Genomic DNA, 24,174 nt, shown 5'->3' on the forward strand with positions numbered 1-24,174 from the left:
TGGTGCCATTTCAACGCCAAGATGGAAATGGAGAGCCCCTGGTGCGCCGCCGATGGATGTAGCAGCGTCGCCAGGCAGACACGATGTTGTGGTGCCTGCCCTGCCTCGATGGAGGTGGATCCACCTCCATGGGTTCCTCTTCCAGAGGGATGTCCACCTCCATGGGCTCGACGCTGCTCTGTGGTGGATCGACATCCATCGGCTCAGGTTTGCTGCTGCTCCCCTGAAGCCGCGGCTTCTTTGGTGGAGGAGGATCCATCCTCCTCCACGAGGGACAACACAAAAGGTGGGAAGGGACTTTTTGAATTGCTCCTTGGGCCACAAGCGTGCAACCAAGTCGCGAGTCTACTGAAGACTGATGTTCTGTTGTCAGGGTCCCTGTATTTATAGCGGTTGTCAGGGAGGTGGTTTGTGACATCAGAAAGCTGTGGCAGTTGTGACCGTTAGAATGTCCCATGGTGACCAAAACATGGCTGTGTTGGGCGTGGGGAGGCAATGGCGCTGGTTTTGAAGGAGGATGAAGGGTGCATATGATTTGAAGTGTGAAAAGAAATAAAACCAGGCTCACTGGTGATAAACCATGGGAGAAGTCTCCAGAATTTTAGGGATTGTGTGTTACTGAGATCCTTCCGACATTTCCATGAGTAATAGGGTACAGTGAAGCACACTTGAAATGTTTATACACCAATTCACAGTAGGTGGAAGTAGGTAGAGCAGCTGGAAGTCTTGGCTCTGTCCCATAGCTGCAGTGTCATTGGCATTAGCAAAATGTGTTGGGAAGAGCCCTGTGCCTGTTGTGTCCTGATGGACTGTTACTGACCATCAGTGACAGGCAGGGCAGTTGTGGGAGAGGAAGTGAAGTGTCATCTACCATAGGCCACCAGCCTGGGATGATGACACTGATGATGTATTCTTTAAGGACCTGAGAGGTACCTGTGGATCAGGCACTCTTGTCCTTATGGTGACTTCAACTTGCCAGACATTAAGTGTGAATACCACACAGCTGGTATAAAACAGGTCTAGAAGAGTCCAAAAATGGCTTGTTGGTAATTTCTTGGTACAGTTTCTAGGGGAACCAATGGGGAATGATGCTTGTAGGTTTGTTGCTTTTAGACATTGAGGTTTATGCCCTGTTCATCCCTGGAGATGTCCAAGGGGGTACGACTTATTTGGGGCTTGGCTTGTGCTTACCGTGCTCTATAGAACACTGTTCCGAAAAGAGAGAGTTTCCGAGCTGAGGTTCAAGCCAAAAAGTGAAATCCCCAAGTCAATTTTGATCAGTCACAGGAGGCACCAGTAACAATATCAGTTGCCCCTGTGGAAGGCAAGAAATGGAAATGGATGTCCTCACGTCTAGAACGGAAAAAAGAAGTGGAGGAGGAGTCAACAGAAGATCCAGGTGACAGGTTTGGATCAGCACCGAGAAAGGCAAAAGGAAAAGTGGCATGAAGAAGAGAGTGATGAGGAGGAAATCTCTATTACTGTTTGTCGACCCCTGAAGATGACTGAAATCCAAGGCGTAAGAAAGGAGTACACACGGCACCAGAATGAATCTCTTGTTACCTGGTTGCTTCGCTGTTGGGACAGCTGGGACGGTAGCTTGTTGTGATGTGACAGTCCCTTCCCCATATTCTGGAAGAATCTTAGTGTAATACAGTGGGTGTAGACAAAAAGGCGTAGGTTATATAAGGATGTGTCTGTTTCAATAAATCGCCATTTTGCCACTTCATCTCCTTGGTGTCACTTGGTAATTGGCCTAGCTGCTGCTTCAGTTGAAGGCGAGAGATCGTAAAGAAATTAATGATCATAAAGCCTTCATGTGTATCATTAAAATTCTCAGCTATTAGACACAAACGCTTTCCAGATCGAGCAAGGAACAACAGTACAATTGCACCACGTGTTTCCTTGTGGTGTTACCTACGTGACCACAGAGAAGACATGAGGAAGTGGCATGACCAGCCTACTCCTGTACTATGAGCACGGGTGAGGGAACTACAATACAGTCCAACCACCAGTACGGCTGCTCCAGTTATCACAGGTAACCAATAGAGGGGCCCTGCCCTCAGTCAAGGGAGTGGAAGGGATAATAGAGTTTATTGGACTGTGTGGATTTGATGGCCTGGCACATCAGAACCACAGGAATATAAGGCACTGGTGGATACCGGTGCACAGTGCACCCTAATGCCCTCCAGTCATGAAGGGACAGAATCAATCCATATTTCTGGATATCTCTCAAGAATTGACTGTGTTGGAGGCTGAAATAAGCCTCACTGGTAAAGACTGGAAAAACCATCCTATGTGAGTGGTCCAGGGTTTCCGTTCATACTTGGTATTGATTACCTCAGAAGAGGGCATTTCAAGGATACTAAGGGGTATCACTGGGCCTTTGGAATCGCTGTTGTAGATACGGACAACATTAAGCAGCTGTCATTTTTACCTGGCCTGTCAGAGGACCCGTCTGTTGTGAGGCTGCTACGAGTAAAAATAAAAGAGCAGCAGGTACTGATTGCTACAAAGACAGTGCACAGACGGCAGTATCGCACCAACAGGGATTCCTTGCTCCCCATTCATGATTTGATTCGCCAGTTGGAGAATCAGGGAGTGATCAGTAAAACTCACTCACCTTTTAACAGTCCCATATGGCCAGTGCGTAAAGCCAGTGGAGAATGGAGGCTGACAGTAGACTACCGTGGCCTGAATGAGGTCACACCCCCACTGAGTGCTGCTGTGCTGGAGAGCAAATAATTCAAATTCTTCTATGAGCCAGTTTTGCTATTAAGTGAAGCAAAGTAAAAGGGCCTGCCCAGGAAATTCAGTTCTTAGGTATAAAGTGGCAGGATGGATGTCATCACATCCCAACAGTGATTGACAAAATCACTGCCATGTCTCCACCAACTAGCAAGAAAGAGACACAATCTTTCCTGGGTGCAGTGGGCTTTTGGAGGATGCATATTCCAAACTACAGCCTCATTGTAAGCCCCCTTTATCAGGTGATGCAGAAGAAGAATGATTTTGCATAGGGCCCAGAGCAGCAGCAGGCTTTTGAACAGATTAAACAGGAGATAGCCTGTGCCGTGGACCTGGGGCCAGTACGGACTGGACAGGATGTAAAGAACATCCTCTATACTGCTGCTGGAGAGAAAGGTCCCACTTGGAGTTTGTGGCAAAGAGCCTCAGGAGGGACCCAAGACCAACCCCCGGGACTTTGGAGCTGAGCGTACAAGGGGTCTGAAGAGTGCTACACTCCAACTGAGAAGGAGATCTTAGCCACGTATAAGGGGGCTCAGGCTGCTTCCGAAGTAGCTGGTACTGAAATGCAGCTCTTTCTGGCACCTCGACTGTCAATGATGAACCGGATGTTGAAAGGGGAGGTTCCCTCCACCCATCATGCTACCGATGCCACCTGGAGCAAGTGGATTGCACTGATTAGACAACAAGCGTGGATGGGGAACCTCAATCGTCCAGGAATTTTAGAAGTGATCATGAACTGGACTGAAGATAAAAAGTTTGGAACATCACCAGGAGAAGAGGTGTCATGTGCTAAAGCGGCCCCACCATACATCGAACTACCAGAAAATGAAAAGAAATATGCTCTTTTCACTGATGGATCATTTCATATTGTAGGGAAGCATCGGAGATGGAAAGCTGCTGTTTGGAGCCCCACACGACAGGTTGCAGAGGCCACTGAAGGTAAAGGAGAATCAAGTCAGTTTGCAGAGGTAAAAGCTGTCCAGCTGACCTTAGATGTGGCTGAACGGGAGAGGTGGCCAATGCTGTATCTTTATACTGACTCATGGATGGTGGCAAATGCCTTATGGGGGTTGTTACAGCAGTGGGAACAAAATAACTGGCAACAGATGTGTAAACCTATTTGGGCTGCTGAACTGTAGAAAAACATAACTGCTCAAAAAAAAGATATGATTGTAAAGGTGTGTCACGTGGATGCACACTTGCCCAAGAGTTGGGCTATTGCAGAACAACAAAACAACCATCAGGTAGGTCGAGCTGCCAGAATTGAGGTGGCTCAAATAGACTTGGACTGGCAGAACAAGAGTGAATTATTTCAAGCTTGATGGTTCCATGAGACCTCAGGCCATCAAGGAATGGACATAACATATAACTGGGCTAGAGACTGAGGGGAGGACTTAACTATGGATGCTATTGCACTGGTTATTCATGACTGTGAATCATGTGCCATAATTAAACAAGCCAAGAATATGAAGCCTCTCTGGGGGGAAGGCCAAGGCAAAAGTATAAATATGGGGAGGAGTGACAGGTGAATGACGTCACCTTGCCAGGATCTCATAGTGATAAGTGTTTTGTGCTTACCATGGTGGAAGCAACCACTGGGTGGCTTGAAACATACGCAGTACCCCATGCTACTGCCAGAAACACAATATTGGGTTGTTAGAAACAAGTCCTATAGAGACATGACACCTCAGAAAGAACTGAGTCTCATAATGGGACACATTTCAAAAATTCCCTTAATAAATACTCGGGCCAAAGTTCACGGCATTGAGTGGATTTATCATATCCCCTACCATGCACCAGCTTCTGGTAAAATTAAAAGATACAATGGGGTGTTGAAAACTACGTTGAAAGCAATGGGTGGTGGAACACTGAAGCACTGGGAAAAGCATTTGCATGTGGTGCAAGGATGCTGTTAAAGTTCATATCCCACATGTGCCCTGTGTCTCATCACAGGATGTGGGGTGTGAGAAGGGCCCAGTCTGAACAAGCAGTCAATCCCAGTGAAACTCTGAACTTCAGATCTCTCAGTTCCAGTGCCCTCCTGTGCACACTCTCCCATAGTTTGATGTTCTTTATGTTCTGCATTGCCCAGAAGTGCACCCAGTGCTCCAGGTGAGGCTGTAGCAGTGCAGAGCAAAGAGGGACAAACCTTTCTCCCACCCAGCTGGCAATAAATTGCTTGATGCACTTTAGGGGACTGTTGGCCTTCTTGGCTGGCTGGGCACACTGCTGACTCACTTAAAATTTTATGTTGAACAGGACCCCCAATCCTTTTCAGTCAGACGTCTCTCATGTGTCCAATATACAGACAGTGTTTATGTCCAGGTATACCCAGGTGCACAATCAGGCACTTGTTCTTGTTATGCATTATGCACTTGGTGCTTAGTACCAACTGGTACCCAGTTCTCTGACTTGTCCACATCTCTCTGCAAGTCCTCTCCACCCTCAGTGGAGGCAACAGCACCTCCTCATCTGGTCTCATCAGCAAACTTGCTCAGAACATCTTCTAGTCCTGCATGCAAGTCATCTGCATAAACATGAAAGGAAAGTGGCCCCAAAATGGAACCCTGGGGAACTCTGGAAGTGACCATCTACCAGCCCAATGGAACCCACTGACTATAATCCTTTGGGACAGAACTACTGGCCAACTGCTCACCCACCACTGCTGGTGAACCTGAAAGGCAAAATGTCAGCATGCTGGGACAAACAGACAAACACCAATATGGTTACATATAGCTGCGTCAATTTATTGCCCGAAAAGCCATGATTTTAAAGGAGACAGACAAGGGTGTCCAAAAATCACACACGCTAATTGGAGGAAAGCTACTGCAATAACAACCCTATAACCCCCCTTCAAAGCCACGAGCCATTCATTCTTTTCCTAGAGATGTCCTTGGTTCTCATGCTGTTTATCCTGCTCCGCAGCTGCTGCTCTGTGAACTCCTTATCTCAATCCATGGCTGCTGCTCTGTAAAATTCTTCTTGTATTACAATACACCACGTTCTGTTTCTGTCTAGCTGTATGCAGGAATTTCTGTCCAGAAGGGTGCTGGAGAAATAGTATCAAAAGCTCTACTGAAATCCTCAAGGATTACATCAACTGCCTTCCCTTGTTCAGCTCAATGGATAAAGGTGTCATAAAAAGACCTGAAATTAAATAGGACCTTCCCCTCTGTATCTTGTGTTGTCTGTGACCTGTCCTTCAGTTGTTTTTCCATAACTCCCACCATCATTTTCTCCAAAATTTTACCAAGCACTGTAGTGAGACTGACAGGTCCATAGTTGCCCGTGTCATCTTTCTTGCTCTTCCTTACAATGTGACAACATTTGCCAGCTTCCTGTCAACAGGTATGACCCTAGATTTATTAGATGCCATTGAAATGCAAGCCCAGAGCATGCTAAAGTGTCATCAGTGCAAGAACATAGATGTGCCATAGCTTTGCAATGCCTTGAAATCCAGACTATGCCACAGATGGAGCAGAGAGGAAAATCTGCCTCTTCTGTTCTGAGCTCATCCTTTCGATAAGCTGAATATCACTATGTACTCCATGGGATCAGGTGCAAAAGACACACTGGGTGCCCTAAGCATGGGGCTGCAGTGGTATTTAGGATGGCCAAGAATACCTCCCTTCTGGCCCTCAGCTGATGCTCCAGAAGGAGCTGTCTATCTCATAGATTTTCCGTCACAGTTTACAAGCACTAGCACAAAACTAGGATCACCCAAGGCACCTTGGGCATCACTGAGAGACTGTGTACGAGCAGTGCAGTCGCTGTGGAATAAAAACCAAGGATTCAGATGAGGGACTCACACACAGACACCTCACTGTGCACATCTGAACTCAGCTAGGTGAACTTGCAGCCCCCGTGGTTCTTTGAAAAACTGATCCCAATTCAGCCCCAGGGTTTCCATCTGAGGATGAGATGCCTAACGCTAGAATAAGGATGGGATGGTCTGTTGATAACAGGACAAATGGAAACGGATTTAAATTAAAAAGGGGAGACATAGGTTAGATGTGAGGAACCTATATTTTTACACAGCAACACTGGAAAATGTTCCCCTTAGAGGCTGAGCATGATGATGGATGGGATCCTGGTTTTACTCTGGGTTTACCCTCACGTCAATCCAGGTTTCTACTCATACTTTTCTCTAGGTGAACTCTCTCTTTACTCAAGGTTTTACTCACAATTTACCATCAGGGTGTGTGATCGGGAGATGGGCTGGTGGAGTGACTTGCTGGCATCCCCGAGGGAAGGCTGCCAGGCAGATACCCCCAGATAAGTGGTTGACTCCCTGCCCTGTCACAGTCAGACAGACCTGACTGATGAGGAGGGTTGGAAGAGAGTCCCAACTCAACAGCACAGGAGCCCCCCCATGCCTGCATAGCCCTCGACCCCTGATCCATATAAGCAACAGGTTTGACACTCTGAAATCTGAAGGAGATAAGAATAGGGAGGCAATGGAGGATCTGCCTAGGAGGAAACCTAATGCAAGGCAGTCACTACCAAGCCTTGTGACTTCCTCTGCCATGAAAGAAAGAAGGGTGGTCATGGTGGGTGACTCCCTTCTCAGAGGAATAGAGGGCCCCATTTGCAGACTGGACCTGAGTTGTCAGGAATTCTGCTGCCTTCTTGGCTGCAGGTCAGGGACATAACAAGGAAACTCCCAATGCTGGTTAGGTCCACTGATTATTTTCCACTACTCATAGTTTAGGTGGGCAGTGATGAAATTTCTTAGATAAGACTACAAACTATAAAAAGAGATTTCAGGAATTTAGGCCATTTAGTTCACAAAGTGGGAGATCAAGTGATTTTTTATTCTATACCTTCAAAGGCAGTGAGGGACACAGAGCAGGCTTGGAAAGCAAAGCAATGAACAATTGTCTCAGAGGTTGGTACTGAGCCAGAAACTTTGAGTTCTTTGATCACAGGACAGTTTACTTGGCCCATGGCCTGTCATCCATGAATGGAACCCAACTGTCTCAAAGGGGGAAGTGAATCCTAGCACAGACGGTAGCGGGGCTTATCGAAAGAGCTTTAAACTAGCTACGATGGGGGAGGGGACAAAACAGGGCTTACCAGATATAAGCCTAGGGAAATGCTGTTTGAACTGGGAGAGAGGCAGATGCCTCAGCTGAAGTGCGTCTACACCAACGCACGCAGCTTGGTCAACAAGCAGGAGGAGCTGGAAGCAACTGTGCATCCGAAAAACCATGACCTAGTTGCTATTACCGACCCATGGTGGGACCACTGCCATGACTGGAGTGCTGTGATGGATGGTTACAAGCTCTTCAGAAGGGATAGATGAGGAAGGAAGGGTGGTGGTGTGGCCCTTTATATTGAAGAGAGTTTTGATGTTGAAGAGCTTGGGCTTCAGAATGAAGTGCATGTTTGTAAGGATCAGGGGAAAGGCCTGTAAGTGTGACATCTTGCTAAAGGTTTCTTATAGACCGCCTAATTGATGGGTGAGGCATTCTATGAGCAGCTTACTGAAGTCGCAAGATTGCCAGCACTCATTTTCTTGGGAGACTACAACTTCTCTGATATATGCTGGGAATATAATAAATAGCAGAGGAATCAGTCCAAGAGGTTTATAGATTGCATGCAAGCCAGCTTCCTTACTCAGCTGGTATGAAGTCCTACCAAGTGTGGTTCCTTGCTATACCTGCTCTTCACTAACAGTGAAGGACTGGTAGGAGTTGAGAAGGTTGGGGACTGTCTTGGGCAGAGCAACCATGAAATGGTAGAATTCTCTATTCTTGGAGATGTCAGAAGGGTGACTAGCAAAACTACTATCCTGAACTTCTAGAGGGCGGACTTTGACCTGTTCAGGACACTTGTAGCACAGGTAACTTGGGAGTCGCTCCTTATGGGTAAAGGGGTCCAGGAAGCCTGGACACTCCTCAAGATGGAAATCTTAAAGGCACGAGATCAGGCTGTCCCTGAATGCCATAAGGTGAGCCATAGGGGAAGAAGACCAGTGCAGATGAACTGGGAAAAACTATTGAGACTCAGGAAGAAAAAGAGAATCTACGCCCTCTGGAAGAAGGGACAGGATACTTGGGGAGATTACAAGGAAGTTGCTAAGGTATGCAGGGAAGAATTTAGGAAGGCACATTACTTCCCTGTCCCTTAATCCATGCCCAGAGCTTCTCAGCCATGTCACTGCCAACTGTAAGCTCCATGCAGAGTTCAAGTGGGACACAGAGGGCACAGCCTTCTGCTGTGTGGATGCAAGTGTTGGAGGAACCAGATGGGACAAAGCCCTCCCACCATGCCCTCCTGGGAAAATGGCCACCCCAAGAATGGCAGTCTGCATCCTCCATGACCCCATCTGAAATGCTCCTGCACTGATTGATTAAAGGGCTTTAAACCAGGTCCAAATGGGGAAGGGTGGGGAACTGGATGTGACAGAGAAGGGCTGAGGGATGATGTTGGATTTGGAGATTGCAGAGAAAGCCTCTGAGTTGTTCCATAGGACTGTGGGAGGATTCCTCAGAGAAGGTCTTACTGCCAATACCCCATCCTAAATCTTACTGTGTACCCTCTGGGGGTAACCCCAACCTGCTGCTGCCCAAAATTGCCTGTAGACCAGTGCGGGTAGCATGAGAAATAAACGGGACAACTCAAGAGAAAACCACAGAGCATTTCCTTTCATGCAGGCTGCTGATTCTGAGCAAGGCCCTGAACACCAGTACCACAGTGTAGATGCAAGACCCAGACAGGCTAAATCAAAACATGCTTCTGTTAGGGGATGCTTTCTGAAGAGTCTTTACGCTAATGAGACAACCGCAAACATTCACTCAGCGAACTCCAAATCTCTGTGCCTTTGCGGGCCTAGGGTCTTGTTTGTCTCACAGAGACATGGTGGAATGGTTCTCACCTCTGAACTGTAGCAGAGCAGATATCAATTCTTTATGATGGATGGCCAAGGACAATTAGGAAAGGCTGCTGCCATCTGTGAGAGTGCACTGAGCTCTGCCTGGGGATGGCAGAGGAGCCAGCTGAGAACTGATGGAAAGGGCTCAGAGAGGAGAGCAGCAGATTCTGTTCCTTGCTTCCTGATCAGGAAGGACAAGAGGAAGAGGGGAACAAGCAGGTATCTGAGTTACAGCTGGGATGGAATTGTTTTCTTCAGGCTGCCTACTATGGTGCAGTTTTTTGTTTCTATGAGAAGAACAACGGTGATAACACTCTGATGTTTACAGCTGCTGCTAAGCAGCATTGTACAGAGCCAAGGCCATGGTCAGTGGAGGGCTCAAGGAGCTGGGAGGGAACAGACTGCGCACAGCTGACTGGAAGTGGTCAAAGGGACATTTTGTAGCACCTGACAGCAAGAAGAAATTGTATTGAAAGGGGTGGCAGTTTATCTCACTCTCTTCTCTTCCCAGTGCCCAACTGAGCATCAGTCTGGTGATGCTGAGCAAGCGCTTGTGCATCAGTTGTTACTACTGCATATAAATGGATATATAGTGATAACTATTACACCTCTGCTTTTATCTCTTTTTTTTAAATTGCTTTGTTACAACTTACAAGTTGTACTTTTTTTCCCCAATTCTCTTCCCCATCCCACTGGGAATGGGACAGTGCACAAAGCACTGTGTGCTGCTGAGCCACATGCAGGATTCAACAACCACCATCATTTTGGTGCCCAACGTGAGACTCCAACGATTGAGATAACAGCACATCTGTCCAGAGCGAGATAACACAGGGCTTTGTGGGACCTGGAGAACTGCAGGCCATGATGCTGATAGTTTCCCTATTTGTGGAGACTGATGAGTCTTCTCATGAAGCTGCACTGCACAGCTCCTTGCTTGCTGCTTGTTTTCCCTGCTGCATCATTTGTCAACTCGGGATGCTGGATTAGGATATTTATTTTGGTATGCTGTTTGACTCTGGTTTATATCATGATAAAATTGGCAGCTGACAAAATGAAGTTTTGTGCACATTGATCTCTGATGTCATCTTTGAGTTATGGAAGTTATACTGTTGATAAGATTAGTAATTACACCCTTGACTTGGACTCCTCAGGGAGTCTTGCTACAGAGGAGAGAAGGGATGACACTTTCCAGTAGTCCCTCAGACTCACTCTCACTTCTTTTTGTCCTGGAGATTGACAGCTAGTTCCAATAGCTCTTGAAAATTTTGACTATCCATGGGATGCTTACACCAGCACACTCCCACTGTTACGTGTCATTAATGTGTTTCAGCTTATGTTTCAGATTAAACAGTTATTCAGAAATATCAGTGAGAAATCTGCCCCAAGGTTAGAAGGCTCTGCATGGCAGGGGGTGTGGGATGGTCTGGGCAGCTGCCTGGAGTGGTGGGCACCCCCAGGGCTTTGGAACTTCATCTCCGAGCAACTGCAGGATCCTGAGAAACTGGTAGAATATTGGGGGAAGGTCTGCTGTGGCTCTGGTAGCCCCCAAGAGGCACAAATGACTGCAGTGTGCCAGATCCAGAGAGCTGGAAATGCTGACAGTGCTGCAGCCTCTGCAACTCTTGGCACAGACCCTGCAGCAGCTCCAAGGTTTTGCCACATGTCCTGCGCTTGCTCCATGCTCTGGACAGATCCCGCTGTCACTCATCCCCTCATAATGAGCTCTGCAGTCACTCCTGCTACAGGTCCTGTAGCTGTTCCAAGTATTGCTATAAGAAAATGAAACAAATTCCTCCCAGGGGAGGTGCACTGTGCCAGGAGGTTCAGCCCTGTGGTCACTCCAACCCCTCCAATGAGCCCAGTGGCTGCTAAAACTTCAGTCTCAGGTCCTGTGGTGATTCCAGCTCTGGCAATGAGCTCTGCAGTTGCTCCAACTCCTGCAACAGCCCAACAGTCACTTCAGTTCCTACAGTGAATACTATGGCTGTTAAAACCCCTGCAACTAGTTCTGAACTTGCAAACAGAAAAACATAAGAATTAGTTCATATATGTTGGCAAATGCATATATTGTATATGTGTGAAAATATACTAAATATATATGTATAAATACATTTGTCAAAACTATTATCCTTTTCTTTTTCTCTTTTTTCTTCTTCTTTTTCTTCTTTTTCTTCTCTCTCTCTCTCTTTTTTTTTTTTTTTTTTTTTTTTTCCTCTTTTCTCTTTATCTCAACCCATAAACCTTTAACCACAGCACTGCCCCGAGTCTCTTACTGATCTCCTTGGGACTATTCAATCTGATCCGGTCACACACTGAAGAGCACCAGAATATCTTGAAGTCTTCTCAGGGAGCAGCTCCTGAGGTATATTCCTTACACCAGCTTTGAAAGAGGCCTCCAGTTCTCTGGGCCTGCTCTGAAGCAGCCCTCTTGTTATGGCAGTGCCAGCAAGGAGACCAGCTCTGACACAGCCGTTCGTATTGCCGGCTACTGACTGCAGCCCTGGATTGCTGCTGTAGAGAGAACAGGACTGTCATGAGACACAGAAGACCTTCAGGCCTGCACAAATGAGAGGACTTGAGAGCACTGTGGCGGTGTAAGGAGATCAGAAATGAAAAGAACACGTTGAGCTGCTGTCTGTGGCTGTACCTCCCCAAATCCAGACAAAGTAGGAAGGAAGAAAAGCTAAGCAAATGTCTATTTTAAAACCTTTTTAGGTACCTTAAAATGTATTCAGGGAATCTGGTTACATGTTTCCATGAGCTCTTGGATAGAGAAAATGGAAATTAGGTAGGAAAGAAGTGAAATATATTTTTATTTATAAGTTCAATAATATTTTTTTCTTTTTTTTTTTTTTTTTGCACGTTGCTATATCTCACACAATCAAACAACAAAAGATGCATAAACCATAAAGAACCATCACTGGGAATCCAATGAGGAGGTTGTGCATTTTATGGAAGCTGGAATAGTGTGTACTGCAGCAACTTCCTGAGAGCGTGCTTGATCTCCCTGTTCCTCATGCTGTAGATAACAAGGTTCAGGGTTGGAGGAACCACTGCATACAGAAGTGCCACTGTCAGATCCAGGAGTGGGGAATAAATGGAGGGGGGCTTCAGGTAGGCAAAAGCACCAGTGCTGACAAACAGGGAGACCACGGCCAGGTGAGGGAGGCACGTGGAGAAGGCTTTGTGCCGTCCCTGCTCAGAGGGCATCCTCAGCACAGGCATGAAGATCTGCACATAGGACACCACTATGAAAACAAAGCAACCAAAGAATAAATTGGCACTAAAAATGAGAAACACAACTTCCCTGATGTTGGAGTCTGAGCAGGAGAGCTTGAGGATCTGGGGGATTTCACAGAAAAATTGGTTGACAACATTGCCTTGGCAGAGAGGCAATGAAAATGTAATGGCAGTGTGCAGCAGGGAATTGAGAACCCCAGTGCCCCAGGCAGCTGCTGCCATGGTGGCACAAGCTCTGCTGTCCATCATGGTTCCGTAGTGCAGGGGCTTGCAGATGGCAACGTAGCGGTCATAGGACATGATGGTGAGAAGGGACAACTCTGCTGAGAGGAAGAAGGTAAAGAAAAAGAGCTGTGCAGCACATCCTGCATAGGAGATGGCCCTGTTGTCCCAGAGGGCGTTGGCCATGGCTTTGGGGAGTGTGGTGGAGATGCAGCCCAGGTCAAGGAGGGCCAGGTTGAGGAGGAAGAAGTACATGGGGGTGTGCAGGCGCCGGTCGCAGGCTACGGCTGTGCTGATGAGGCCGTTGCCCAGGAGGGCAGCCAGGTAGATGCCCAGGAAGAGCCAGAAGTGCAGGAGCTGCAGCTGACGCGTGTCTGCCAACGGCAGCAGGAGGAACTCGCTGATGGAGCTGCTGTTGGGCATCTGCTGTTGTTGGGCTTGGAGTCCTGCTCAGAGTGCAGAAGATAATGACAAGTCCAAACCATTCTCAGAGACACTCCTCCTGCTATAATATGAAGTGTTTTAATTCTCCTACAGCAGTGTACGTTTAGCACCATTACTTGCATTTATTTTAATGTAGTTCAGCATTCCTTAAGCAGAAGCAGCAGATGGAGCTCTAACCTTCCTCTTATTATCTTATCCCTTCTCCCTGGATATTTCCTACTGTTTCTTGTCTTATCTTTACCCCAAGTGCTCTTAGGGCCCCTTACCCCAGCTTCAGTGACATTCAGTTTCAGTTAGGTAATGCTGCCTGATTTTAAGATAAATGTATTATTCATGCCTGCAGGAAATGAAGGTAATTACAATTGGTTCAATTATTAGAGTAAGGGGAGACTGAGAGCACATAATGTGTGACTGTTCACAAAACAAGCAATTGATTCATGAAAAATTCTCGGATCTCTGATAGCCCCTTTTAGGTTTCTGACTCCAATCCTTTTTGCCCCAGAACAGGAAATGGAAACCCCCTGCCTTGGCTCTCTTCTTGCAAAGTACCCTCAGAAACCTTCAGTTTTGCAGTGGAGCTGTGATCCCCTGACCCAGGCAGCAGCTGTGGCAGCACAAGCCCTGCCGGGGGCTCCTTCCCCCAACACGTCTCCCTGCAGCGCCCTGGGCAGCTCCCCGGGCAGGCTGAGTGCTGAGCCTGGCAGGCGGCAGAGTCCCATACCCGGCACACAGCCCCTGGGGCACAGCAGGGACCCTGCTCTGCAGGACAGCCCTGGGCACCCGCCTGCAGCCCCGGCTGCACAGCCTGCAGCCGTGCTGGGACACGCAGCCCTCATGGCTGTGCTCTGATGCTGCAGCACCGAAGCCCTCAGCTGTAGCAGAAGGCTTTTAACACAGTAAAGGAATATGCAGTGCCTGCAGACAGATCTGCTACTGGATGTCACAGATTAAGATGTCATAGATGCCCTCTATGAAAAGCATCTGCATGGTCTGTAGTGAGACTTACCCTGTCATGGTCTGTGAGCAAACCTCTTGCAGTGAGCTCGAAGCCCTCTCACACCACAGACATCCTGTAAGCTCTCTCCAGTTTCTCTCCTCTTCTTCTGTCACCTGCAGGCTGTGCTGTGCACAAGAGCTGCTCCTGGGCACAGCTGTCTCTCTGCAGCCCTGCACACTTTTATGAGCTCCCTGTGTCCCAGGAGCCTGAACAAGCAAGCAGCAGATGATGTCATTTTTATCCTTCCCACTCATCTCCCCTGACGTGTCCCTGTGTCCTCATGGCCAACAGCTCCTGAAAGAAAACAGCATCATGACTGTGCTTTGAAATCCGCTCAATTAACCACCACATGTCCAGTGGTCAGTGAGTGACTGGAGACATATAGCGAGTACTAGCAGACTTCATTTGATGAAGCACAAAGGACACCCAGAAAAGGACGGGGAGGTTTGAACTTGCCCTGTGCAGGACAGTGATCCAGCTGAGGCAGTGCAGGAGTCTCATCCCTTGACAGAAATCCTGGAGCTGAAATGGGATTCAGCTCCCCACAGAACCACAGGAGCTGGGATTCCTCTGGTTCAGCTCAGAAGGTCACAAGGAGTTGCCTGCATGTGAGCTCCTGCTCTGAGTCCTCAGTCCTTCAGCAGGGAGGCAGCTGCTCACACACAGACACTGGGTGATGCCCAAGGTGCCTGGGCTGCTCCTGATGTGTGTCAGTGCTTGTAAACTGTGTGGGAAGTCCCTGAAACAGACACCTCCTTCCTGGGCTTTAGCTGAGGGCCAGAGAGGGGATAGCACCGGCTGTCTGGTGAATTCACATGCAGCTACAAGAGCAGCACAGGGCCTTCAGCAAAGCCATGCCCATGGTGTGTCCGTGCTGCTACATCACCTCCAAGACCCACGATCGGTCTAATGTTTGTGTGCCACCTTCTGCAAACTGATACCATAGATGAGCTATCCAGTCAGGCTATGTCCAGTGATGCTTTTCAATTAGGATGTTTACTTCTGTGGGTTTGCACTAATGCAAACACCAACACACAAGAAGCTAGAAATCTTGGTAGAGCTGCAGGCCTGAGCTCCTGTATGGACCATGGGGACACAGTTGAATGGCTTCCATAACTGCACTGTAGCACAAGGGGGATACCGAGTCTTTAGGATGGATGGGCGAGGAGATAAAGAAGAGCGACTGCCCTCTGTGAGAGTGCACTGAGCTCTGCCTGGGGATGGAAGAGCAGACAGGTCAGAGCTAATGGAAATGGCCAACAGAGGAGACCATCAGTGTCTTTTCCTGTCTTCCTGATCAGGGACAGTCAATGGAAGGTGCCCTCTGCAGACAGATGGGAATCTGATATTGTCTGTCCCTTGTCCCATTTGGTGGCCTTTGTCACTCCATTATCTGCGGCAGGGACAGCACTGCAGGGCATGTGGCATCCAGCAGATCCTTAGAGAGCACAGATGGCAGCTTCTTGACCAAGCAGTGGAGGAACCAAAGAGGAGAGATGCTCTGCTGGATCTCATACTCACCGGCATGGAAGGACTTGTGGGAACTGTGAAGGTCAAAGGGGCATCAGGCCATGTGCAAGATGCAAATGTATCTCTTTTAATTTATTTATTTATTTTGAGGCTGTAAGCTTAATAGTTGATCATAAATGTCAATAAAACTGAAACAAATAATTGAAGACAAAGATGGAAATCAATGAAAATGTGTTAACCGTTCTCAACATGAGAAATTCTCATGAGTCTTGTTCCATTTTAAGCTGTAAATATGAATCTTTGAGGTGATTTGATGTCTTTTTTTTTTTCTTCCTTTCTTTTTTTTTCTTTTACTGAAACTACAGTGTTTTCCAGAACTGTGTTCGCTGGACACAAATGTCTTCAGATTCAGAGACACAGACAGCGGTGCCAGTGCCAATGCCCTGTGACTGTAGCCTGGTGCCCAGCACTACTCTTCCCTGCTGCCTATTTGATGTGTCTCATCCTCCAGGTTTTTTCAGCTCTCCTAAAGAAATGGCCATGGTTAAGGGCATGATTTCAGCAGGCCATTTGGGCACACACTACTCCCACTGCCCTCCATATTTCTCCATCCCTTGCTCCTTGTTCAGTCAGATACCTCCCAATTATCTGTCTGATTTCTGACTTTCAGGGGGATTACTGGAATTTGTTCCATCTCCCCAAAGTCTGATGGAATGTGTTGTCAACTCCTTCACTGTGATTTGATCTATCCCTTCCTATCTATTCTTTTTCTTTTTCTTCTTATACTTTTTCTTTTTCTCAATCACTGTCTCTTTTTTATTAAGGCACGAAGTCTGAAAGATGTTCATTAATGTCAGTAAAAGTGTAAAATAGAGTTGGAGACAAAAATAGAAATCAGTGAGAATATGTTAACTCGTCTCAATGTGTGAAATACTCACAAGTCCTGTTCAGTTTTAAGTTGATACCTCTCAACTACCTGGCTTATCTATCCCAGGAAGATTACTGGAATTTGCTCCATCTCCCAGAGTCTGATGGCCTCTGTTGTCAACTCCTTCACTGTGATTCAATCTATCCTATCCTACCTCAGTATAAATCATTTCTTTTAAAAGTATTCCATATGAAAGACAAACTTCAATAGATGCAGCTTGAACATGGCATGCAGTTGATCACTGTGTTTTACTGTTCATTCAGTTGCATCACCTTTCTTTCCATTTGCTGGCCAGATAAAAAAGAGAAATCTTTCCTTTTCCATGTGTAGCTGGTTCTCTGAGGAAAGCCAGTGGGAGTTGGTGCAAAGCAGTTTTAACACTGAGTGGATGAATTCAGAGGAGAAGAGTGATGTGACGAAAAGTGATGCAAGTCCCATAGGTCCATTGTGAGCAGAAATTGGGTGGGGAGGTTGAGAAGGACCTTTGTCAACACAGTAACAGTACAGAACTCAATGGGATATCCTGGATTGGTATCAGTTGCACAATGCTGCTTTAAACCCAGATATAAATAAAGAGAAAATAAATTTATAATGGATTCTATCTCTTTAATCTCTCTCCAGATATCCCTCCTTTTTGCTGAACAAGTTCTGATAACCTGAAGAAGATAACAAGATGGCATAAGGCACAGGAGATTCTTTAGGTTATAATGGTCCCAGGGTACATTTGATGCTGAGTTCATCAGCCTCCAGTGCAGAGAGAAGTTTGCACAAAGTGCTCAACAAGACAAAGTCACAAGTAACAGTGAAGTTTCTTGGAGTATTAATGGGCCCAGTGAGGGCCATTACCAAGCAAGCTTCCCAAGGGACTTGTTAGAGAAGATAACTGGAAGCCATGACTACAGGCAGGCAAAGGCACTGGCATGCTAAGAAACCTCTCCTTTGCCTTACAAAGCAGGCAGGTCAAGCCCTGATTACAAGACCAGTGGTAGAGAGGTCCTGTCTCTCATGGTGGCTCCGGGCATTTCCTGGGGCAATGGGTTGGAATTTTGTATGATGTTAAATGACAGACATGGGGACAGAAGATCCCAGGCAGTACATGTGGTGCAAGGATGCTGTGAGGTTCATGTCCCATATGAGACCTATGTTTCATTGCAGGATGTGAGCAGGGATGTGAGAAGGGCCCAGTCTGAACAAGCAGTCAATCCTTGTGAAATTCCTAACTTCAGATCTCTCAGTTCCAGTGCCCTCCTTTGCACATTCTCCCAGAGTTTGAAGTCCTTTATGTTCTGCGGTGCCCAGAAGTGCACCTAGTGCTGCTAGTGAGGCAGTAGCAATGCAGAGCAGAGAGGGATGATCCTTTCCCTCACCCAGCTGGCAATAAGTTGCTTCATGCACTCCAGGGGACTGTTGTCTTTCCTGGCTGCCTTGGCACACTGCTGACTCACATTCAGTGTGATGCTGACCAGCACCCCAATCCTTTCCAGTCAGACTCCTCTCCAGTGTCCCATATCCAGTCAGTGTGTATGTCCAGCGTTGCCCCTACCCAGGTGCACAATCAGGCACTTGTTCTTGTTATACTTTATGCACTTGGTGCTTAGTACCAACTGGTACCCACTTCTCTGACTTGTCCACATCTCTCTGCAAGTCCTCTCCACCCTCAGTGGAGGCAACAGCACCTCCTCATCTGGTCTCATCAGCAAACTTGCTCAGAACATCTTCTACTCCTGCATTCCAGTCATCTGCATAAACATGAAAGGAAAGTGGCCCCCAAATGGAACCCTGGGGACCCCAACAGTGACCATCTACCAGCCCGATGGAAAAAACTGACTATAATCCTTTGGGACTGACCTACTGGCCAACTGCTCACCCACCACATTGTGTTTCTGTCTAGCCATATGCAGAACATTCTGTCCAGAAGGTTGTTGTGAGAAACAGTATCAAAATTTCCACTGAAATCCTCAAGGATTACATCAACTGGCTTCCCTTGGTCAACTAAACGGATAACTGCGTCACAAAATGAGCTTAAATTAAACAGGACCTTTGCCTCACAAACTTGTGTTGGCTGCGACCTATGACAGAATTGTCCTTCAGCTGTTTTTCCATAACTCCCACCATCATTTTCTCCATAATTTTACCAGGCTCTGGACTGACAGGTCCATAATTGCCCATGTCATCTTTCTTGCTCTTCCTTACAATGAGACAACATTTGCCAGCTTCCTGTCAGCTGTCATGACCCTAGACTTCTTTAGATGCAATTGAAATGAGAGCCCAGAGCACACTAAGGTGTCATCATTGAAAGAAAGTAGATGTGCCATAGCTTTGCAATGCCTTGAACTCCAGAGTATGCCACAGATGGAGCAGAGGGGAAGATTTGCCTCTTCTGTAGTGAACTCATTCATTTGGTAAGCAGAATAACACTACCTGATACACGGGGACTGTGTCTCTGCTCTGCTCTGCTCAGCTCACAGGGCAGCGGTGCAGGGTGTTGCTCTCATGTCAGTGCAGGTAAACTTGCTTTAACCCTTTTTCCTCTGTAAATGCTTCCTCTGTTTCTATGCTCAGATACACTTCCACATTCCCTCAAGTACACTTTCATATATCATTAACAATTACACTTTCTTATACCATCAAAACAGTTTGTCAAAGAGTACAGTTCTTCAGTTCACATAAACTCCCTTAATACAGTCTGTATTCTTCAGTTATAAACACTGTGCCACAGAACCAGCACTGATAGAACCACCTCCCTCACACACTTCCTCACAAGCAGTACTAGTATTACATAAATGGGTTGACACTCATTGGTCGGGTGGAATGTACACCTCTCCTCAGGACAATCTTACTAATCTACAGAGTACAAACTCCTGTCTTCTTACATACAAGCAGAAAGTACATATGAGTGGACACACAACACAGTCTTTCACTTTGTCCGTGTCCGGCCATTTCCCTCACAGGAGGAAGGAAACACGGGTCGGGACTCAGCACTCACCCTGCAGCTGTTCTGTGTCTCACTCACACCACACTCACTCTGACATTTAGATCAAAAACCATGGTTTATTCATACTACACAATGCTGACAACGTTTTCTAGCTGGAATCTTAATAACACTCATACTCTGGTCGACCAGTAGCAAACAATGTTTTTCCCAGAGTCGGCTTGACACACGGTACCAAACACTTAAAGCAGATGATAATATTGAACATACAACCTATAAGCCCCGTGATTACAACTTGGAGAACCCAGGCTACCATTTGACAGGCTATCCACTATATCCCATACCTGTAGGAGACACCAACCTAGGTCCCTCCTATTGTCAACCACCTGGGAGAGAGTATTTGTTCTTGTTTCCATTCATATGACATACAGTTCCCTTTCATAGGAACTCACCCAAGGAGTCTTCCTACCCCAGCTGGCAACCAAAGCCATGAGCTCACCTCCCTGGGAGCAGCACGTATGGCTGTAAACTGTGTAGGATGTCTCCTCAAGACATATGGGCTCCACTTACCATACACATACCTGGTCCACCTATGGGTGGTCCTTGTCTGTCCCTGCAGTGATCAGGTGAGGAAGGGAGTCCTTCAGAGAAATCTCAGGGTGCACCAAAAGTGTCTCCCTCTCAGCTGGTCCTGCAGCGAACAGAGCTGGTCCCACCTGGGCCGCCAAATTGACTACAGGAATTGAACTCTAGAACCTCTATAACTGATACAGTCTCCCATGACATACTTATACCAAAGTTGAGGAAGTATGGGATAGGTGAGTGGACAGTGAAGTGGGTCGAGAGGGACCTGGGCGTCCTGGTGGACGACAGATTGACCATGAGCCAGCAGTGTGCCCTTGTAGCCAAAAAGGCCAATGGCATCCTGGGGTGCATTAAAAAGAGCATGTCCAGCAGGTCGAAGGAGGTGATCCTCCCCCTCTACTCTGCCCTGGTGAGGCCTCATCTGGAATATTGTGTCCAGTTCTGGGCTCCCCAGTACAAAAAAGACAGGGATCTCTTGGAAAGAGTCCAGCAGAGGGCCACAAAGATGGTGAAGGGCCTGGAGCATCTCCCCTATGAGGAGAGACTTAGGGAACTGGGTCTGTTTAGCCTTGAGGAAAGAAGGCTGAGAGGGGACAGGATCCAGGTTAATAAATACCTGAGCTGTGGGGGTCATATTGGTGAGGCTGGTGTCTTTTCAGTAATGCGTGGGGACAGGATTAGGGGTAATGGGATGAAAGTACAGCATAGGAAGTTCTGCACTAATGTGTGCAATAACTTCTTTATGGTGAGGGTGACAGAGCACTGGAACAGGCTGCCCAGGGTGGTTGTGGAATCTCCTTCTCTGGAGATATTCAAGACCTGCCTGGATGCCGAGCTGTGCAACGTGGTGTAGGGAACCTGCTTTGGCAGGGGGGTTGGACTCAATGGTCTCTGGAGGTCCCTTCCAACCCCTACAATTCTGTGATTCTGTGAATATCATGGGGTGGTTTGGATGGGGAAAGACTACCCCTTTGAATGACCTTTTGTCAAGGCATGTCCTGGGATTCCTAGGATCCTCAAAATGCAGCATTGCTTCTGTCACTGAAAAATGGGGCCCTGTGTGGGACGGAGGGAGGGTCCATGAGTCCCTGGCCCACCTGACTGAGTATTTCCATGGTCTTAGCAAAGACATACTTACAACTTGAGAATGACAGTTAGCTGCGTTCATGGTGGCATGGCCACTGCTGATGGCCTTGAACTGTCTGAACATAACTAAAGAGGCTCAGGCTGATGCAGATCAGCTATTGAATGACAGTGTTGAAAAACTGGAAAGACAGGTGGCAGTTTTGATGGGGAAAAAACCTAATTCAATCATTCTCCTATGGAAGATCAGGAACATCTCTCTGGAAGACCATGGGGACCCTGTACAAGGGAATCTGTATAAAATGGACTCTGTAAATGAAGGCACTAAAAGGTCAGATTTTGAGGTTCCATTTGGACTAGATCTATTTGAGATCTGACTGATTGTAACCCAAAAATGAAAAAAAAAAATGCAGGGTAGGCTGGTGGGAGTGCCCTGACCAGTGTCCAACCCCCCAAACCCTGCTGCCCATAATACAGCAGCTGAACTGATGGATATAGAACAGTGGTTTAGACAGAAACCAAGAGAGCATGCCAGCATAGCTGCTCTGGTTATGGGACATGGAGGCAGAAAGCGCTGTGGTGAAGGGACTGGAAATTTCAAAACTGACATCCATTACTACTCACCCTGCCCTCAGGCAAAGACTGTATGTTCTGTCCAACATAATGAGGATAGCCATTTGATCAGTGAATGATTTATGGCTGTGTGTCATATAACATGGCCAAATAAGAATGACGTACCATTAAATATCAGCCTGTGGTCCTCTATGGAGGACTAACAAAATTATATTAGAGAATTAGGCATGAAAGAGGCAATCTATGAAGATGATTTTGAGAGCCCAGTCAATAAATTTTTCATCAGGAACGAGGGATCTCATCCTACAGCCATCACCTTTACATCAGTATGGGTCTATGTTATCCATACTGAACCCCCCAGTGGTCCTCAGATGCTGTAATACAACAGGCTGCCCAATTGATGGGGAGACAAGAGTGCCTACGGCCAGATGCAGGCTCTGAATGGTGGTGGAAAGGTCAGAGAACCATCTGCTGCCATGACTTAGGTGTCTAGCCCCTAAGGTAATCCAGTCTGGACCCATTAGGGTCTTGAGACAACAAATGTTTAAAGACCAGATTAGAGCAGGAGTTCAGTTTAAAAAGATCGACAGACAGCATAATAAGGAAATATCTGTTAAACAGGCCCAAGCACTGAGTATTTTCAGTCCAGCCTTTTCAGCCAAACTAGATGTGAATGTAACTCAAGAAGGGTCTGGATGGGGGCTCTGGCAGAGCCAGAGTTCTTTGTGAACCCCTATGAGGTTTTGGTCACAGGTTTGGCATGGAGCAGAATAAAGATACATCACAGCTGAAAAGCATTTATTGGCTACCTATTCTACACTACAGGTGGTAGAACCAGTAACTCAGATTTCAGAGGTTATCGTTAAACAACAAGGCCAGTCCAGGGGTGGGTAAAAGATGTAACACACATCTCTATGATGGGGGTGGCCCAATCACAAGCAGTGGTGCGCTCAGTTGTTCTGCTTGCCTGCTCCTCAAGGAGTTAGGAGAAATCTGTGCCTGTTGCGTGTTCGAGTGCATGCACGATGCCATGTGGAGGGCTTATCACAATAAAGATTGGCGGATTTGCTGCGCAGACCGGTCAGAACTCAGATCTGCGTTGTGCTTCCTGCGGCACCAAACGCCCAACAGTGGCAGTTCCGTGTATTGGCCAGCAGGTGGCAGCAGAGACCACGGAAAGAACGTCTGCGGGACAGACCCTGGGGATCCGTTCTCTTTTGATTATAGGGGAAGAACACAAGGATGGAAGAGGAGGGAAGGGGGAAAAAAAAAAGGAAAAAAGAAAACACCAAACCACAGCAAACAAATAAAAACTTCTCCAAACGTAGCAAATGTGAATCTCTGTCAATAAATAAATGAGTAATTGAATTGATGTCCCTTTCCCACCACCACCCCGGCCCCCCCCCCCCAACATCTGAGATGAAAAAAAAACACCAGGTATCAATTGGACAGATGCACACAGTGAAGCCAGGGATGGTCTGAAACGCAAAGCAGCTGAGCAGCTTTTAGAAGAAAACAGAGTAGTAACAACTTCTGTACCTACATTCACCACTCTGAGATCCTGTCTGGGTCACCCAAGGCTTGTAAATAACCACTGGGTCGGTTCTGATGTCGAGTGATTTGTTGTCAGTTCTCTCATGGTTCTCCGGTCAGTTCTCCGGTGCCAGGATCTGCCACAGGGCATTCTGACCACGGGCATCATGTTTCTACGCTGCCGCCTGCATTTAACAGGCAATGGGACTGCCCAGCATGTGCAAGGCAGCACCTCTTTCACACCACCAGAATGTTTAAGGCTGTTGGGATTGTTGTTAGCGTCCCATTAACACTGAGGCTAGAGATACCCTTAGGATTTCCAGGGGATGTCAGGAGTAAGGCATAGTGTCAGGAGAAAAAGAACAGACTATGTTACTTTATAAACGTGATAATAGAGAGAGTTCATTGGAAAAAATACAACTCTTAAATAATACAAAGCATGCTTCTGATTGGATGCAGGCATCATCTGGGCTCTGATTGATATTACTCTTAAGGTAAAGATTATTGTTACCATAATGATTTTTTTTTTGGATTATGAT

At 47.0% G+C, this 24,174-nt stretch overlaps 1 protein-coding gene across 1 annotated transcript in view; it reads left to right on the forward strand.

Moving 5' to 3' along the window:
• Positions 1-11,957, forward strand: part of LOC146754891 (receptor-type tyrosine-protein phosphatase T-like) — a 272,501-nt gene extending 260,544 nt beyond the window's left edge. Inside the window, exon 13 of the mRNA XM_085526637.1 lies at positions 11,882-11,957. Coding sequence (XP_085382763.1) covers positions 11,882-11,904 — 23 coding nt within the window. The 3' untranslated portion in view covers positions 11,905-11,957. The remainder of the gene's footprint in view (positions 1-11,881) is intronic.
• Positions 11,958-24,174: the final 12,217 nt, after the last annotated feature.

The sequence above is a fragment of the Coturnix japonica genome, chromosome 37 (genome assembly GCF_054131305.1).
Source record: "Coturnix japonica strain WE chromosome 37, WE-NBRP24, whole genome shotgun sequence".
Lineage (NCBI taxonomy): Eukaryota > Metazoa > Chordata > Aves > Galliformes > Phasianidae > Coturnix > Coturnix japonica.